Source organism: Emydura macquarii, unplaced genomic scaffold (genome assembly GCF_026122565.2).
Source record: "Emydura macquarii macquarii isolate MOO-44397 ecotype Brisbane River unplaced genomic scaffold, CSIRO-AGI_Emac_v2 contig_1451, whole genome shotgun sequence".
Lineage (NCBI taxonomy): Eukaryota > Metazoa > Chordata > Testudines > Chelidae > Emydura > Emydura macquarii.
The window spans coordinates 16921044-16940869 of record NW_027131588.1 but is presented as its reverse complement, the minus strand read 5'-3'; the positions used below and the strand labels follow the sequence as shown (position 1 = coordinate 16940869).

Sequence of the window (19826 nt, the reverse complement as noted above, 5' to 3'; positions counted from 1 at the left end):
AGGCACTAGTTTCATTTTTGAAAATCTGCCACAGAAATAGGCTGATTAATTTCTTGAGGGCAAGGACATCACCTAAATTTGCATAAGATGACTAGGAGTTTTAGGTACCTCGTTTTTGTGGCCCAATTTGAGACGCCAGAAAAGCTCTGATTTTTCAGAGAGCGGGTGCTCAGCAGTTTCTGAAAATCAGGCCCTTTTTTGGGTATCACCAGTTGAGCTCCCAGTAGCCAAGGGCCTAAATTCACTCATCATGTTTGAAAATGTATGCCCATGTCTTTGCATGGGTGTATCCACCTCCTAGCACAACACTGCCCCAATCCTGACTGGGGCCTTTGATACTACTCTAGTATTTATTACTACTACTACTACTACCTGTTTCTTATCTAGTGCTTTTCCTCAGAAGATCTGAAAATGCGTCACAATCTTTAACATATTTATCCTCACTCAGCCACTGCAAGGAAGGGAGGGATTATTATTAAATATTTTGTGGCAGAAGCAGCAGCAGTGAGTAAAATCCTTCCTGCGGCTATAATCTTTGTTCTTTGGGCAGGACTCCAATTAATGTAAAACAGGATTCTGTGCATACAGGGTGGAATATAAACTGGCTTCCAAGGGAGGTTGTGGAGTCCCCATCATTGGAGGATATTAAGGACAGATTGGGCAAACACCTGTCAGGTCCAGGTTTACTTGGTCCTGCTTCAGCACAGGGGGCTGGACTGGACGACTACTTCTCAGGGTTTCTTCTAGCCCTACATTTCTATGATTCAGTGAAGTTTCGTCTAGCTCCCGGTCTCCTCCTCAGTGATTGGATGGTGCTAGTTCCACCAGCGCTCACTCAGCTCTTCAGCCAAGGGTGGCAGGGAAGAATGCCAGCAGCCCACGCAGGTTCTGTTACAATACTTAGTTCTGTGCCGGGGAACCTTTTGCGCTGCTATGGAGTGGAGAATGAGTCAAGCTGGAGGCAGGGCAGGGTTGGGAGATCCCTGATTAGACAGATCCATCAGCTATTCCCTCATAATGGAATAGGGGTGGGCATAGTCAACACTGTGCATCCTGCGGCTGCAGTAGCAGCAATAGAGTGGACCAGAGTCTTGTCTCCACACCTTTTTGCATTGACTTAGCCAACAGGTGCATTTTTACTTGATTTCCTGCAAGCAGTGCAAACTGTTGTGGGGTCACCACGCTCCCACTGATTTCAACCTGGTTTCCATCAGGTTGGTTTAAGTGAAAATCCTCCCACACCAGGCACAACCATGGCATGAGTTTGCACCACTGCCTTCTCTAGCTGGTGACTAAATGCCCCAGTTTTGCCCAACGTTGGTGGTAGTACAACAAACCATTCTGTTTATTAATAGTAATGGTTTAAGGTCATTAAGCCAGGCATTTTACAGAATACTTACATTCTCCCACCAAGCCCGATGGTAAAATGCAGTCCATAATTGGTTACTGTAACCGAGTGCTGCATAGTCATTCTTTTTTATCCATCCAGGATGGGGTGAAGGGCTGGGGATGCTGACAGATCTAACTTCTTTTTCTGGAGAACTGATTGAGGATGTCTCATTCAGATGAGAGGCATGAGTATGTGGAGGATCAAAAGTGAAATTGGGGAATGTGCTGCTGGGAAATATATTTTTGTTTGTCTTCTGTATTGCAATTTCTCCTACTCCTGAAGCAGTAATATAGCCAATAGAGGCAAACAGTAGCTTGGCTCCTGTCAAATTCATGTAAAACGTTGCTCTGTCATCCCTTTCTTTCTGGTTGTCAGGAAGCAGTAGGTACTTCTACACTCCACTTACAGCTGGCCAAAGAGTTAAAAAACTGTCTGAAGGATATTTTTGTGCATATAGGTTCCTAAGCTGGGTTCCCAAAGACCCACAGAGTCCTGTTATTATCCATCATTCATAAGGACTTAAACAATTATGATTCTTAATGAAAGAATTGTTTGTGAGGCCTCGTGTTTTCACAGAGTTTGCGACAGACCCATTAAAAAATGCAGCCCAGAATTTTGTTTTTATGATTTGTTATTCTCCATTAAAAATAGTCATGCAATCAAAGAGAAAAAAACAGTAGCATGGGTCTTACACGACCAGTCACACAACACAGAGAATAATAAATACTGTGCAGTTAATAAAACCGTTTGCAAACAATCCAGCAGCTGACAATTATTTGTCGGAAGTACTTAGTGAATATTTATCAATAATGAATATATTTGCATAAATTAGGAGTGGGTCCCAAATGATCTGTTTACCAAAAATAGGTTGTTTCATTATTATTGCTATTACTACTATTATTTCATTTACTACAATAGTGTTCATAGGTCAGTTGTGCTAGGTGCTGTACAACAGAGAGTTGGAGACAGTGCCCGTGCTTGGAAGAGTTTATTATCTGAGAAGAGAAGCCACATGCAAAGCGTGGGAGGAGGGGGAGACAATCAAATTCTGTATGTACATTGGCTATTTTGATATTTTTCAGATTTATGAGGACATAAAAAATATCGACTTGCACTCATTGTGCCTACGCCTAACCATTAAGTATTAGCTGATTAGAAGTGTAGTGCCACCCGTGGGCAATCAATATGTCTGGAAACCCAGGCCAGGTCCTCAGCTGATGTAAATCATCATAGATCCATTGAAATCAATGCCAAGGAACTGACCCAAAGAGTTCCACCAGCGCTAACTGTAGTGATGAGCGTGATGTAAGTACTTATCTGTACTGGACTGAATTAGACTAGGTTAGATAGAATGAATGAAGTCTGGAGAGTCAGTGGCCAATCTGATCCCTGCTGTAGCTGCATTGATTCATTTGGTCCAGTGGTTTGAAAACATCTTAATTCATTGTAACCAGTGTTTAGCCGAATAAAATTTTGCGGCACCATTCTCTGAAAGGTTTCATAACAAGACCAAATGTCTTATACAGCTTTCTTAACACAGCATAAATAGTAATACGATGACATTTATTGCTGGCATAATAATTTTTAGCATTTACAGTGCTTCACATATACAAAGAGCTTTACAATCAGTAGCTAGTTATCACAGCATCCCTGTGAGGAAGGTATATATTGTTTTACGTATGGGTAAACTGAGGCACTGACAGGTTAAGTTATTCACTGAAGGTCACACAGTGAGTTAGGATCAAAAGTGGAACTAGAATTGAAGAGTTCCTACCACTCATTCCCACGCTCACTTCATTCAAGCATGCCACCTATCTTTAAACGTACCCGCAAACTTAAGACGAAATCTTTCCTGGCATTAACTACTGGCAGATAAAGACTTTCCCATTTAACCTGCCACAGTAGTTCCTCTCCAGTGAGCCATAATGCAACAATGAATGCAGATTTTTGCATGACAGGACATGCAACGCAAAGGCCCATATTTCCAAACCAACTAGACTTTTTATTGCAAAGCCATCATTTATATGGTTACTGCTATTTGCTGGCTCAGGGGGCAGTAGTAGTAAAATACTCGGCAAGAGCAAAAACAGTTAATGAGATTTTGATGAAGTGCCCAACACCAAAGGTTCTTGCCAGTACGCACAACAGACAGAAGTACGTTTACCCGCAGGCAATTTTGATTACTGCTCCGAGACAGCTATATTTGTTTGATTAAAAATGAATGAGTCCCCCACACTTTGTCCCTCCACTCTCCCCTCACTTTACCTTGGTAGGGAAAGCTAGAGGACTCTCTAACCTGAGCAGGAGCTGATTTTTGAGGAGGAAAAGCTTCCCATGGGGGTCCTTCCTTCCGACCTGCAGGAACGGCCTTAGTGGGGTGTATTTGAGGAGGGAGTAGGCCGCAGGGCACACCGAGCCATACCACAAAGCAGTCTTTGTGAGGAGGCTGCCCTGTCCCCCACTGGCAATTTTTCAGGATAAAGTTTTCAGTCTGCATTTTGTCTTGGTAGGGAGAAAGGTCCTGGTGGGAAAAGTTGGGGCTTGTTCTCCTTCCTATGAATACCTACTGGGGCCATTTCCACTGCCTCCAGGGGCAGCTGCAGGAATGGAGTGCTACAGGTGTTTGGCCAGCACCAGCATTCTCCCACTGCTAGCTCAAGCATCCTGTGGGTGGTCATGTCAGACATCATCACCATTGTACAATGAGGTGATGCACGGCCCAATCCGTCTGGACTACTGGCCTTCCTAGAGTGTGTTATTACAGGTTTACCTTTGACCAAAAACATACGTCATGTCATAAATACCTGGGGCTAGATCCTCAGCCGGCATCAAGCAGCACTCTTCCATTGACTTCAAGATTTGGGCCCAGATTCTACATTGCTGGGCACCTTACGTGGTCATTTACACCAATGCAAAGTGGGAATACATCATTGCCAGTCATATTGGGTACTGTTTCACATCACGCTTGCACTCACTTTTCATTGATATTATTGACTACACAAAGTGCAGGTCTACAGCAAACCTGGCCCTTGCACTCAGAAGAGATACCCAGTTAGACCTGCTGAGGCTCTGGCCCCTAGGACTTTTTGTAGGTGTGGGTTGTTTGTCCTCTATGTTTCCTTTTTAAAAGCGTCCTTTAAGATGGGGACAGAAATGTTCTGATCGTAGCCACAACAAAGGTTTTAAAAATTCACATTTTCTTTTTGTATATTGTAAACAGTATTTGTAGTATATACCACCAGCCTTGGGCTAAATTCTGATTTATACCCGCACACAATTCTGTTTAATCTCATTGCTGAATATTTTACAGTCAGGAAGATGGATTTCAGAAATCACAACATTCAAATGACTGAAGACACTAGAGTCTGCTGAAGCAAATGTTAGCTGAAAGAATATTCCTGATTCACTCTCCTATACAAACAGTTCCTTTGCATTAGTCTGAAAATAATCCATAGAATACTCACTACTTATTTCAGGCAATATTTTATGCAATGAGCCAGTGTGTCTAGTGGTTTGAACAGGAGACTGGAAATTAAGACACCTGGATTTGGTTTCTCATTCTCCTGGAGACTTGTGTGATCTGGGATATGCCACTTGACCTTGCTTTGCCTTTGATTCCCCCAACTGCAAAATGAAGCTAATATTTCTTAACTAAGGGTTGTATGTTCTTAGAATGAAAGGCATTATCTGAGGTGCTTATACAGCACCTCACACTCTGGAATGTGTTTATTCTGTGAGGTCAGAGGCAGTGCAATTATCCCCATTTTCCAGATAAGAGAACTGAGGCACAGAGAGTCTACATGACTTACTTCCACAGGAAACCTGTGGCAAAGCAGGGATTTGAATCTAACACCCAAGTGTTACACTAATCCCTAACTACTGGATCATCCTTCCCCTCTCCTATATATGTGTACAGTCCTAGCACATTATCGTTCCAATGCTGCCGATCACAACTTGTCGGTCTTTGGTATGTACTTATTTGAGACGGTGCCCTTGTAACATTCTCAGGGCTCCAGTCCTGCTGTCTTGAGGAAGGCAAATCTCCCATTGACTACAACGTGGTGCCCTGATTTTGTCGCTGACATTCGAGAATCCCAAAGCAAGTTCCAAACATTACTAAAAATTTATATAAAACTTACAAGGACTTGATCGTACTGAAATTGTCTCCTTGCAGTTCTGTAATAGTGAATTAATTTGGGCCTATGTAAGAAAAACTTGTGAATGGTGATTACAAATTTAAAAAGTGAATATAAGTTACCAACCTGCACTGAAGTATTTAAAGGCAAATTCTCAATGATCTTATTTATAGGTTATAAATCCTAGGCCCCGTTGCTAATGAATACAACATATCTGGCTATATGGATGATATCTTATTCCTCAAAAAGCTCCGAGGAGATGGAAGGTAATTATATTCTATCCAGAAGTAATTAATTGTATTCAGGGGAACAGATCCTGCAACCTTTCCTCATGTCAGCAATCTCACACTTGTGAAAGTAGCCCCGTTGAAGCGGATGGGATTATTTATCTCAACAAGAAATGCTCAGCTGAGTAAAGGTTGTAGGAGATTGGGAAACTTTGAAGACTGTGAAAGAAATAAGTTGTCAAAACAAGTTTGGAGTTAGCTGAAATGGAAGAATTTGAATATTGTAAACCAGCACATTAAAGAGCCATCAAGGAATAAAGTATACGGGCATCACAAGATGTGTGCTGGAAATTAGGAAAGGAGAGTGATGCTGAACAGCTGGTACTATTCTAGTGTCTCTTTGAAGTAGGCATAGAGTGCCATCTAATGGCCTGTCAAAACAAAATGCCAGCGATAGAATCAGTTCAGCGTATGAACCGTTTGACTTACTAAATAACGTTAGAGTTCCAGTACTGCTCAATATTGTTGTGAGGGGGGTCGGAGAACAGGCATTTGTGAAAGAAAAATGAAGTTTCATATTTGTCACGTCATTTCTGCCAAGATCCATGTTGTTCTGGTTTTAAGGGTGATGTTCTGCTTCTTTGCTGAATATCACAACGGTTCACGGGGGTAACACAGTGAAAGAAGGGGTGAAATTCTGCCCTTTTGAGTGGGCTGCAGTGGAGCAGCTCTATAATCACTCTGTTCCCTGGGGCAGATAATTCCTTTTCTCCATTGCTCAACCCAGTTACTCAGCCTGGTGACAGGCAATGCCCCTGGGTTTTCCAGCTGGATGCTTATTTTGCCCCTATGAAAGCCTCAAAAATTGGACGCACACTTTTTAGCAATAAAAGTTGCAAAAGCAATTTATGAAGGAAATGAGGCTGGATAAACTACTGGGGTTTTCCTAGGGATAGTCCTTGAGTCATTCATTTTCAAAAATCTTGACACTTGGCTTTTAAAGATGAAGCATTTTGAAGCATTTGACTTTCCTCCCCCAGCCAAGTGTAATTCTTGTTTCTAATTTCCCAGCCCTCTAATTAAATCCTCAGTGTCTTAAATAAAACCCTCTAGCTGGGATTTTAACCGTTATTCCTGATTTTATGCCAACTATAATGTTAACGTTACTGTCAAGATTTAAATGTGTAACCTCAAAAAGATGAACTACTAAGCTTTAACTGCCCTGCACTCATTTGAGAGCTAAGAGATCAGACTTTGCAAGCTTAATAATTTTTCTTTAATTTAGTATCTTTTTGTATGGGATATTCATATAAAACAAAATCCATCTACAAGGTAAAATTAATCCATTGTAGAATGCCCCTATAACTCCATTAGAACACAGGGCTTCAAAATGAGGTAGCATGGAAGATGGAACAGGAGCCATTTAGGGTGAGATTAATTTCTTCTGCACCATGTTTCACTGTATGGTGATCATCTCAGCCACCGTGGGAATGTAGTTGCCACTGTGCTTAACTACAGACAGCAATACTATACACTGCTTCAGGATTAGAAGTGAAGTGTTATCCCCATTTGAAATCGGGTTGGATTTAGATGGGTGGAATCCAAGTTGGAATTTGGCCAAGACGTTGAGGTCAGCAGCATTTAAACTCTTGTAAGAATTGCCGTGGGATCTTTGATGCTCACAAGGGGTTAGGACTTTACATCTCAAGTGGAAGATGGCACCTGTGGCAGGATGTTCCTGTACTATGACCCCTAACATCATTTTAAAACTTCGATTCAGTACCGAGTGAGCAACACAAGTGTCACCAGCTCCTGTAGTGCCTAAATGTCCCTGACTCCAGTGCCCTGGCGTGATTCTACTGATGAGCTTGTGATAGCCAATAGAATTACAGCACAAGGCGGAGTGGCTCCGAAGCATAGTTAATATAGTGAGATAAAGCCATTTGGTTACGAAGTCACCAGATTAGATATCAGCACAACTGCACCAATTATAGGGTGCCACAGCAAGCTATCAAGTTCATTTTTCACATATCACTGAAAAGGGCTTGGAAATCAGTCTTCTTCTTGTTACTTGTTTTCTGCTGCTGTTTGTTTCTGCATATGCTCATCTGGGCTTACCCGGAATACTTCCCTCCTAGGGTTCAACAGCTAAACCAAACTGCAAAGTTACCCCTGCCCAGTTGCACTTATGACACAGTAACACTCTGCAAGTAAATCCTCTCCATCCACATACAGGCACAGTGCAGCTCCCAGAGGGCAGGGTTTGGAAGCCCATTTTAATGGAGCTGTTACAGCATTTCATTCTGAGGAAGGTGGCATATTGACAAGGGGCGTGCCATGGAGCAATTCTCTGTACTTCAGTAGAGAATTTGGGGGGTGGGGAGCAGGCAGCAGATCAGTAACCAAGCAAGCCCAGGAACCATTCACTTTGGACTCCCAGCGAAAGAGATTTGGGGTGGAGGTGTAGATCAGCTGCATAGACTGCAACAGTGACTGCTGAGTAGCGTTTACTGCCACTCCCCACCCCGGGCAGGTAGATTTCTTCCCCACCAAGCCCTGCAGGACTCAGCACAAAGGCTGCATATTTGGCCTTTCTAAAAATTCCATAGTAGTTCCTTTTCAACAGCGGCAGTCAGTCCTGCCATCCATGCACCCCTTAAAATCCCACCCACTTCCATGAGCGTTTTGCACGCTGAAGAAGGGCAGGATAGGACTTGCATAGTCGTTTGTCAATAGATGTTGGAAAATATCTCCCCATCATTCTCGCTGTCTCCTGCACTCAGGCTCCAACCTCTCTCTCAGTCTGGTGGATGCAATTACTGCCTGTGTCACAGGCTCCCTGAGTGACCCAGGAGCACCGTGCGTCAGCAGCAGCACATCGTGCACAGGAAGCAAACATCCTGCTGGTTTAGTGGTCAGGGGAAGGTCTTGGAGTAAGAGCAAAATTGTTCCCTTCTGTCTGCTTCTGATCCCGTAAAACCCATATCCTTTCATGTTACCTGCATGTCACATTTTGTAAAACTTTGCCTGTTGGCACTCGATTTACTTTAAAATGAATCTAGGGTATTTTATATGCAGAATATGAAAATGCAGTCAAATCAATCACGTATTTCCTTGGAGGATAAACATGTAACTCACTCTAAATGCTCAGCCTCATCCATTGGCCCAGTGAAGATGATGGGCATGTAAACAGCATTTCAATACCTGCCAGCAAAACTGATTAGCTGAACCACATGCAACTCACAGGATGTTAGATGCAGAGCTCTGAGCTAGCAGAAGTCCATGTTTCCTTAACAAAAGGATTAAATCATTGCAGCCCATGGCACCTTATTCCCCCCTCTCCAAATTTACTGCAAGGTAAAGACGTAGTAACTTGGCTGAAGTCAATGGGGTTGCATTAGTGTAAACCAGCACGAAGTCAAACTTAGTATCATTATTACAATAGTACCTAGAGTCCCGAAAAGAGATCAGAGTCCCATGGAATTAGCCACAGCACAAACTCGTGAGGCACGGTCCATGCTCTGATGAACTGTGTCTGTCTAAACAGGGAAGACACACAACAAATGGTAGCAAGGAAGTGTTATTATTCCCAGGAGGTGAACTGAGGCAGAGAGAGATTAAGTGACTTCCCAAGGTCACACAGGAAGTCTGTGGCCCAGCAAGGAATTGAACCCAGCTCCCTTTAGTGCCACAAATCTAAAAGCTTTGACACAAATCTAGTGTTACTTTCTAGAGTCAAGCTCCGTCAGTTTAGCGTCAATAGTCTGGTAATGTCAGTGTGTTACATGTACTTTTGGATCATATTTACATTTGGTGCTGATATGGCATCTCTCGTCTAAACGTTTCCAAAATGTTTTGCAGACATGAACTAACTACCTCATAGCACTTCCGTGAGGTGGGTAACTATTCTTAGACCCGTTTTGGAAACGAGAAAAAGTAAGGCACAGAGAGAGAGGCGATGGAACTGGCTCATGATCAAATGCAGAGAGTCACCGGCCCAGAACAGACTGGGAACTGACTGCAATAATTCTGACCCCCAGTTCCTGTTTTAATCCCTACACAGTATGTTCTCTCCAAATTGCTTGAAACAGAAATGCAAAGGGCTAATTCTCCTCAGCCTTCCCCTTGCTGTGCAAAATACCACCATCCTAATACTGCAGCACTTGGCACTCTCTTTCCGCAGGTGAGTCTCATTATGGGCAAAGGCAAGTTAACAAGATTTAAAGCACACTTTAAAAATAAACCTACCCTTAGTTAATTGTAATGGCATATATTGGGGAAGCATAGGTATGAAGTCTCATGGCATGTTTATCAAATGTCCCTCTGTTGCTGACCTTTAAATTAAAAGCCTTTCCCGAACAAAGAACACCTTGAAGTTTTTGAAGTAACATCATGTATTATAATTTGTAAGTGGCAATGTGGACAAATAATGGATCTAACTTTCCAGAAATGGCTGATGGTTCATATTTTTGGCTGGCTATTTGAGCTTCTCTGGAGCTTTACATATTCAGATTAGTTGGGTGCATTTGTCTGTGGTCTTTAGAAATGCTAAGCAACCCTGAGGCAAGAGAACAGTTTGGTCCAAGGAGAAATCATTCTCAAGATGAATTCAGACTTCGCCCTAAATTAGTCCAAGATATGAGATTGCTGTGGGTTTTTTTTTTAAATAAACAGTAAATATCTTGTTACGATCTGTTTATGCGCTGCTTGGCCAATTGCCAAACTCCTCTTGATGCAAGGATCATGGGAACATTAGCTAATCTAAATTACCTTCTCTCAGAAGCTTTAAAAATGTATTTAACATATATTTCAGCTGTTAGTTTTGAGATCTAGATTACTCCAAACACTAAGCCAAATTCTGCTCTTAGTCACGTAGGTCAGAGATTCTTAAACTTTCCAGGCTACTGTACCCCTTTCAGTAGCCTGATTTGTCTTGCGTACCCCGAGTTTCACCTCACTTAAAAACTACTAGCTTACAAAATCAGACATCAAAATACAAAAAAAAGAGTGTCACAGCACACTATTACGCTATTACAGCACGCTATTACTGAAAAATGGTTCTCTCATTTTTACCACATAATTATAAAAATAAATCGCAACCCTCTTCTCCGCTCCACCCCAGTATATAGAGCAGTATAAACAAGTCATTGTCTGTATGAAATTCTACTTTGTACTGACTACGCTAGCACTTCTTATGTAGCCTGTTGTAAAACTAGGTAAATGTTTAGATGAGTTGATGTACCCCCTGGAAGACCTCTGTGTGGTACACGGAGCTCTGGTTGGAAACCATTGACATAGGTGTGTATCGCCAATTCGGACAGCGAGTGGCTGCTCTCCCTGGTTCTTAGGTGGTGGGTATCCCAGCACATAGTCACGCCTAAGTTAAGTCCTTTGCTTGATCAGGATGAAACTTTAAGCATATGAGTAGGCCCATTGATTCCTCTTCTGACTCTCTGCCCCAGAGAACTGAAAGAATAATATTTGCTGTGCATCATTTACACCTAGTTATCTAAAGAACATTGGCATAGGTGTTTTTAATTATACTAATGTAGCTTCAAGTTAAAGATGACTGAAGTCCTTTGCTGGAGTGGGGCCTGAATGCTCTTTTGGGGCTTTGTCCAACTCCCATTAAAGTCCAGGGGAGTCTTTCCATGGCTATATTGGAAATTGGATTGGACCCCAAAACAAGATTAGCTGAGGCTCCCGACCCACGAGCCCATCAGAGAGGAGAGTGTGTGGGTGCTTGACCACCAGCAGCACAGCTCCTGCATAAGCCTTGCTGGCAGGTGGAAGGACATACAAAAGAATAACACTGAGGATCCTACCCCACATGCTATTACAGGGTTTATGGGAGATGGTATGCTCCCTTCCTCTTTTGCAAACCTGCCTCCAAATCCCTCCTGTGAGGGGAATGCTGGGCGGAACCTGGAGGATGAATCTTGCAAAGATTCCAGATTCATAAAACTCTCAGCAGTAGGGTTCAGTTTGGATGCAACCATTTTACACATACATTTGCTTTGCTACCAAAATTCTGCACATTCCTTACGGCTAGAGCTGGGCGGAGAAAGGTCATTTCCTTTTGTGGAGGATATTGGTGTTTAAAAATCTGGTTTTGTTCTAATGAGGAGAGAAAGGGAACGAAGCCCTGGCTCTGGGCCAGTCTGCCCGGTGGGCTGCCCTGGGACCATAGGGACCCGGAAGCCCTAGGAGCCCAGACTGCTGAGAAGATGCAAGCCTGGAAGCCCAGGATCCTCACCAGATGGGATGCCAAGGAGCCGTGTGGGCAAAATGGCAGGAAACCAGGAAGGTTCCCAATGCAAACCCTGCCTGGGTTCCGGCGGAACTTTGCCAAAAACAAACCGTCTCGGTGAAGAGTTTTACTTCCAACAAATGGGTAAAATTTAGCCAATGAACATTTCGCAGGAATTTCTCTGACAAACTCGACTTCCTCCATTAATAAAAGGGAAATTTCAAAACCTCGCAGGTCCTGCTAATGACAATAACGACTTCTGGCCTTGTAGCACTGTGTAACCACGTAACGAGAGGGTCAAGTCACATGGTTTTAACTTTGTAAATTCAACTCCAGAATACAAAGGTTCTCAAGTTCTGGAAGCAACTGCAACTCCTTGCTCACAACTGCCATTTCAGATTCACTCCTGAGGTATGAGTCCCCAGGGGGGGCTTTGAAAGCCACAAGGTATTTTTTTTCCCCATGTCTGGAACTCCCATTGATGTCAATTTATAAAAATGTTCCCCTGAGCCATATTTGAGCATTGCCTCAGCTCCAGAGAATCCAAAGAGAATAACAGTTGCTGTGTATCACTTATTTTTACACCTACTTAGCAAAAGAGTGTTAGCATATGTGCTTTTAATTATACTAATGAAGCTGTAATAACGTAACATAAAATGCCACTGCAACAATGTCTAATCAGTATTGCAGACTTTGTGGAACAGATAAAAGGCCAGATCCTCAGCTAAGGTAAATCAGCCAAGCTCTATGGAATTCATTGGGGGTGATTTACCTAAGCTGTGGATCTGGCCTAGAAGAATACTGAAACGGAGACTCAGCAAATGTTACCAAGAGTGACTTCAATGAAATGCAATTTGTTAAATGAACCAACAGGCCTTATCTCAGAGAGCAGGGCAATGAAGAGAAGCCAATAAAACTGTGCTTGTTGTGAGAAGCTAAGTGATAAAAAGTGAGCTGCCAAATATGTCCTCTGATCCAGGAAACTTTTAAGACACCACAGATCATCCAAAAAAAGTTCATATTAATATTTCAACAGAATCAAGGGTCTGCTCCAAAGTCCATTGAAGTCAAAGGAGAGACTTCTACAGACTCTAATGGCATATGGACCAGGCCACAGTTAAAAAGATATTTAAAATTCTGAGTCCAAGTCAATGAAGTCATTGGATTTATACCGGTTTACACTGCTGAGGATCTGACTCCATCTTCAACAAAAACAAAGGCTAAAGGAATGTGATGAAAATCAAGTGCTAATCATCAGCCTGTATGAAAATACAAGTACGTTATTAAAAAGAGATAACAAATAATAAGCATACATATAGATGAGGTTTAATTCCTTTTTTGTGCAATAAAACAAGATGTGGTGTGATATATATCATCTCTAATTATGGTTTCAAGCCAAACTGGGACAGAGTAATTGAGTTTCCGTGTGCATTTTAATTAATAGATTAGCCAATTTAATTGGAACAATCACATTTTTTAATAATTTCCAATTTGAGATAAATATGGAAGGGTTTTCCCTGAGAACTTTTATAATGATGGCTTGAATATAATTCAATAAACTCCAATAATTTAATAAATCTTCCGCTCACTAATACAATTTTATGTGTGTGTCTAAAATATTATTTAATTGGGCAAAAGACTCTGTCATGAAATTATGCAGCCTCAATGACAATAACTAAATAAGTTATTCTTTCTCAAAAGTGCTTCATTTCCAGGCAATAATTTGCAGATTTATCATTTCAAAATAGCGATGATTCTACAAAAGCACTGAATTTTAAAATGTGCTACATACACCAATGTCCTAAATCTTGACCCATGCCTTCTTCAGGGCCTCTATGCTCTAGTTGGGACACCAGCTGTGGAGGAGAAATTAAGTCTTGTGAGGGAACTTGGAAGCAACCCTCAAACATCTGCAGTGCAGTCACAAAGCTCCAACCCATTCCAGGAGACTCTGCTCCCCTCCTGGCAAATATAAGTAGTGAAGAGACTGAAAAGTGTCCTTAGAGGAGGCAATGCTAGAAGGAGAGGCAGGGTTCTTCTCCAATGAGTGACAACACCAAAACAAAGCTGACCATCAGTTACCACATCTAGAAGCAAAAAGTTGCAACCTAGAACAATTGTGGATTGGTGGAAAGACAAAGCCCTTTGCAAATGCCCAAAGTCCAGGATGGTATTCATGTGCGGGTCTCAGAGTTAGCCAAAATATGTGTAAAATCACATCTGGGCAGAGAGCTCTCTACTGAGAAATCTCATGTGCATCATTGTTCCAGTAAAATGCTGGAATAAGGATTGCAATAAATTCCCCTCAAATTATTTATGTTCCTGGTTATTGAAGAGAGTAGTAAACAAATAACCAGTACTTACAGCTAAAAACTTCCCACTTAGGGTCAAATCATGAAATGTTTTCTGCAACTTCATGCACAGGCATGTTGGATGGCTATATCAATCCAAACATGCTTTTTGGCCCTGATTCAGCAGAGCACCTCAGCATGTACTTTACTTTAAGCCCAGGTTTCAGCTCCATTGAAGTCAGTGGTATTTAAGCCCATGTTAAGGTTGCTAAGCAAGCGCTAAAGTGTTCTACTGAATTGGGACCTTTAAAAGGATCGGTCAGTGAAACAACACGTTAGCAGTTAAATATTCAAATGCGTGTACCTGTCCACGTTTTAGCAATATAGATTTAACATTGTATGTGCCTGAGGTCAGAATCAAGTGCTTTCAAGTGAAAAGGAGATAAGAAACTACACTGCAAATAGTTACATGAACTAAGGGTTAATATCAGGGCCAGGAACTTTTTTTTTTAACTTTTGATAGGAAAATGAGACAAGCTAACTTTTTTTCCCCTCCCATATCAGAATAATTTCTGTGATTTCTCATTCTCTCTTCAATAAATCTGGCACAAAAACCTGCTGCATTTTAAAACCCCAGATTTGGCAGGGATGCCCTCTCCAACTTTCACTATTAAAAATAATTTAATTATGGCAAGAAATTGATGATGGAAAGTGGCTGCCACCCATGCGTGGATGACTACTGGATTTTACAAAAATGCAATGGGTCAGTGTTTCAGCACTGCTAAAGTCAATGGAGAAAAACACACCTGACTTTTTCTGTTAAAAAAAAAAATGTTTTTCAAATTGAATCTGGGATCAACTCGATCCCATTTCATTGGCAGGGACAGTGTCGTTTAATCCCAGTAAAACTCAATGGGAGCAGACTATCACATCCAGCTATCACAGATGTGCATTAGTACTACACCCTCAGAATGCAGCTATGCAACCATGGGAGAAACTAAAGGCCCAATGCTGTGGGGTTCAGAGTGCCTCCAGCTCCCAGGTAAGTCAGTGGGAGTTGAATGCACTCACTGCCGAAGAGGAAGTGTTTGGCACCTTTCAGGATTGGGCCCATTAATCCTAACTTAACATTTATGAGTACTTGTTTTTCCTGCATCATCTGTCTGATTCTGCTCACACTAAAGTCCGTGGTAAATCCCCAACTGGCTTCAAAGGGATGAGCATCAGATTCCAGGGAACTGCTAAGGTTGAGATAAAGTGATAGATTCCTTAATTTTTTATTTGTTGGCCGAATGCTGATTTACTTTAAGAAAATTACTGAATTCAGTGCTGTTGAAAGGTGCCAAATCGACACCCCTGGAGACCAAAGTTTATCCAGAGATAATGTACAACATGGACAGTGGTAATTAAAGCTCCCCCCACCTGGCTACGCCCTGATCGGGAAAGAGCCATCCCTAGGGGGTGAAAGGCAAATCTAGGCTATGTCTACACTGCCGGTGAAATTCAGCAGCAGTCGATGGGAGACACACAAGCTACAGAGAGTAGCTTGCATATCTCCCGTCATCTTCCTAACTTCTACCTACTGCAGCGTCCCCACTACGCTGGGCAGATGGGAAATGCCCTCCTGTCGACACAACGTTACTCTTTTTGGTGGGGATGGATTAACGCCATCGACTTCCGGATCGATTGAGCAGGTCTCCACTGCCGCTCAATCCATCCTGCGGAATCGATGGGGTGGTGATGACAATGCCGCCGTCAGTGTAGACATAGGCTCAGTCTCCAAGGCCTTTCAGTCTTTCTTATGAGGCTTCCAACAAGAGGGCTAACTTGTGTGGATGTTCCATTTTATTATGTGTATAGCAACAAAACATGCCAGGGGTTGTAATACAGACACACTGGAAGACAGTCTCTGCTCCCAAAAGCTTGCGTTATGCTGTTTTTTCTGAGGTGGACACCTGTCCACTAAGGATTGGACTGAGACCACCAATCTCATTTCCCATAGGCTACCAAAAAGGTAACGGATGGTCAGAATAAAGCACCTAAACATTCTCCCTGTGAACTTAATGGCCAAACTCCCACTGACTTAGGAACATAAGATTGGAAGGGACCTTCTGGGTCATTGAATCCAGTCCCTGCAATTGCAGGCAAACCCATCCTATAAACCCTTCAGTGGGAGCAGGATCAAACTCCAAGCATGGTGGGTTTACATATATTCAACATTTGATTTATTATAGGTCTGAGAACTTCATTTTACGTAAGCAACACATTTCAGTCTGTGTATTGTATTGTAATTATGCTACCAACTGCACCTAAGGCATGCTATGTTTCCAGTACAATGCATGCACTGTTGTGTGTGATTTATAAATGTCAAATTTTCATTTATTATTAATAATAATTTAGATTGTGATTTAAAAAAAAAATTCACCAATGTGTATATGGGCTCAAATAACTCTCCATGCCTCCCTAAAACTTTAAGTCTGCAAAATCAGGCTGGAAAGCTCATGAGAACAGACTGCCTTGAGGAATTTCTGGCACCTCCACTTCGGATTCTGGCTAGAAACAATCTAAGAACAGCTCTTCTCATGGGATGCTGGCCCTTCCATTTGCAAAAGCAGGCAGAAACCGAAGATGAATAAACACTTATCCAGTCATTCCAGAGCCTCAGAAAAGGTTTAGTTTGTATGCAGTTTGAGGAGAGTACTTTATCAGAACCAGTTCACCTATCCCAAATTATTACCCAGGAATTTTTTGTTTTCCAGATTAATCAAAAGCCTTATGATCAATAGACAATATCTCCCTGGTGCAGGATTCATTAATGTCAGATTCTTGTTAATTTGGTAGTTTATCCTTTAGCAGAGAGGCAGTCCTACAATGTCTTAATGCTAGTACAAGATGTGTATTGATTGTGTACCATGATCCATTTAATTAGTTTCTTCATGTGTCTGTGTAAAAGAGGCCCTGAATACCAAAAACCAAGAGAAAACAAAAAGAGCTGAAAACATTTTTAATTGTGGTATTCTTCTAACCAAACTCTTGAGTTTACATTAATTTCAGTGTTGCTTAACTGATTTATACCAGATCCTCTGCTGGGAGTACTGGAGCTATACCAGTTTATATCAGCTGAGGATCTGCATCTCGTGATAGAGATGGGAGCAGTAACTTTGGGTCTTTCGTTTATTCTGCAGTATACAACATCTGGATCAAATTAAATGATGTAACAGTGTTCCATAAACTCTCACTAATTGATTTTGTGTATTTTTGAATCAAAGATATACTCCAGATTTTACACTGATTTAGACCCAGTAGTTCCCCAATAAAGCTGTGCAAAACTGAATGGGAAGTCAGAATTTAGTCCAATGCACTTAAATACACACACATACTGTGGCCCAAATCATATTTAACAGAGGAAGGGCATAGTAAGTCTCTGATCCAACTTTTCTAATCAATGTCTTTCATATCTTTAAATACAGAATCCCCTTCACCTACAACTGAGTTTAGAAAATTCATTAAGCTCTGATGCTGAAGTCACTTTCTCAATCCTGACAATGAACAACTGGTACAATTTCAGCTTGATGTTATGCCAGGAGTGGAACATCACAGATTTTCTCTTCCTCGCACAACAGAGTTCCAAGTTCCACCTGGGATCCATAATAAATATCACCGCAAACCTCACTTCAACTAGTGACCTTCTGAACTACTTACAAGTTCACGTAGAGAGCATTAAAGACACAACATCAACCATAGTTATGTTCGGCTGCGACATGGAAAAGACCAGGAGGGTTTTTGAAATAACCACCCAGTTTGGCGTGATGCCTCCTGAACTTCGCTGGATTCTTGGGGATTCACAAAATGTGGAAGAGCTGAGGACAGAGGGTTTACCGTTGGGTCTCATCGCTCATGGCAAAACAACACAGTCCATTTTTGAGCATTACGTACAGGATGCAATGGAGCTAATAGCAAGAGCTGTGGCAACAGCTACGTTGATCCAGCCGGAACTAGCACTTATTCCAAGTACGACAAATTGCATGGACGCAGAGGAAACAAATCTCACTTCAGGGCAATATTTATCAAAGTAAGTTTTTCTTTTTTTCCTCAGACTGTTTTGTGAATATAAAATTAAATCTCCATTTTTTCATCTTTAATTGAATGGTTCAACCCAGCACTATTCATCTCCTCTTTAGATTCCTCTTCTTACTTTTCTATTCAGCAAATGGAATTTCATTGCGCTTAATCACTTGCTAGATTGTGATACCCTTACTCGGGATGAATAGCAGCTTACCTCGTGAGTATCCCCATCGAAGTGGATGGAACTACTTGTGGAGTAAAACACTATTCAGTGTGAGTAAAGAGATCATAGTCTAATACACAAGCCAGATTACAAGCTAATCTGTGACAATTTACAATCATGTATGATAGACAGAGTCAGAGCCAACCTCATAGTTTGAGGAGGTCCAGGATGTCAGAGGGGGCAAAAAAAATCATGCCAAGAATATTCCCACAGCCAAATGGGTCTGAGGATGGAAAACAGATCTTTCCTTTCAGTCCCACTGCTTGGGGGGGGGGCGGAGTGGGGTGTCTGTGTGTGAGATAGACAGAGAAATGCAGCTTGAGTGCCACCCCCTCCTCTACTGTAGCTTAGAGGGAAACTTGGCTGAGAGTTGATGAAACTGTGCAGAACTTCCAAAACTACAGAGTTCTGGTCCTGCCCCCCGCCTCCCTGCCAAACAATCTGTCACCTTGCTTGTGCTTACATCAAGCCTTGTAAAATGCTGCACACTGTGAAATCACGGTGCCAAAATTCTATCCTGGAAACTCATCCCCAGTTGTTTGGTGAGTGAGTGGATAGTGGAATGAAAGGAGGGGTCACCAAAGAAAGATGTGGTCCGCCTGTCAGCCTGGGTAATATTTGCTGTAGATTTCTCTGCCCATTGTACCCCATTATTGTATGGCCCTCTAAGATAGAATCACATACATGCATGGAGCAGCTTCCCCCCTCCCCCCCCCCTTGTGGCTGTTCAATAGATTTTTTGAATCGCCCCTCCCCTGCTTCCACACAGCAGATTTTTTTTAGGATTCAGGTGCAAATCCATTGAGTTTTTGATGTGCATGTTCACAGTTCTCCAGCAAGTTCATACCCAAGGTTTGTCCTGGATTTGTGATATCTGCATTGAAGGCCGCACTGTTCTGTCTTCATTGCTCTGATTACCCACACTAGCTGGATTCAAGGTAGTTTGAGTATGTGGCTCATGCACAGCTTTTGCTGTGTAGACATACCTTAATTATGAGAACGGATGTTAATCTGGGGTCTAGAGCTGCACTGTTTGCAATCCATTGGGGTCTGCTTTTAATTTCCCACAATTCAAAAAGCACCCATGGAAAAAGTTTGAAAATAATTCACTAAATCTTCTCTAAGTGTTTGAGAAATAATACCACAGCAGGAGGACTTTTCAAAGTACCAAATGGCTGCCTAGTTTAGCTGTCGAAGGAGACATGCCGAGGATTAAGTTGATGACTAAATGATGGAAACAAAGC

The 19826-nt window shown here is 42.0% G+C and overlaps 1 protein-coding gene across 1 annotated transcript in view; it reads left to right on the top strand.

The window, feature by feature from the left end:
- GRIN3A (glutamate ionotropic receptor NMDA type subunit 3A) overlaps window positions 1-19826 on the top strand; it is a 72952-nt gene that overhangs the window by 10599 nt on the left and 42527 nt on the right. The window contains exon 3 of the mRNA XM_067553261.1: window positions 17765-18366. Coding sequence (XP_067409362.1) covers window positions 17765-18366 — 602 coding nt within the window. The remainder of the gene's footprint in view (window positions 1-17764; window positions 18367-19826) is intronic.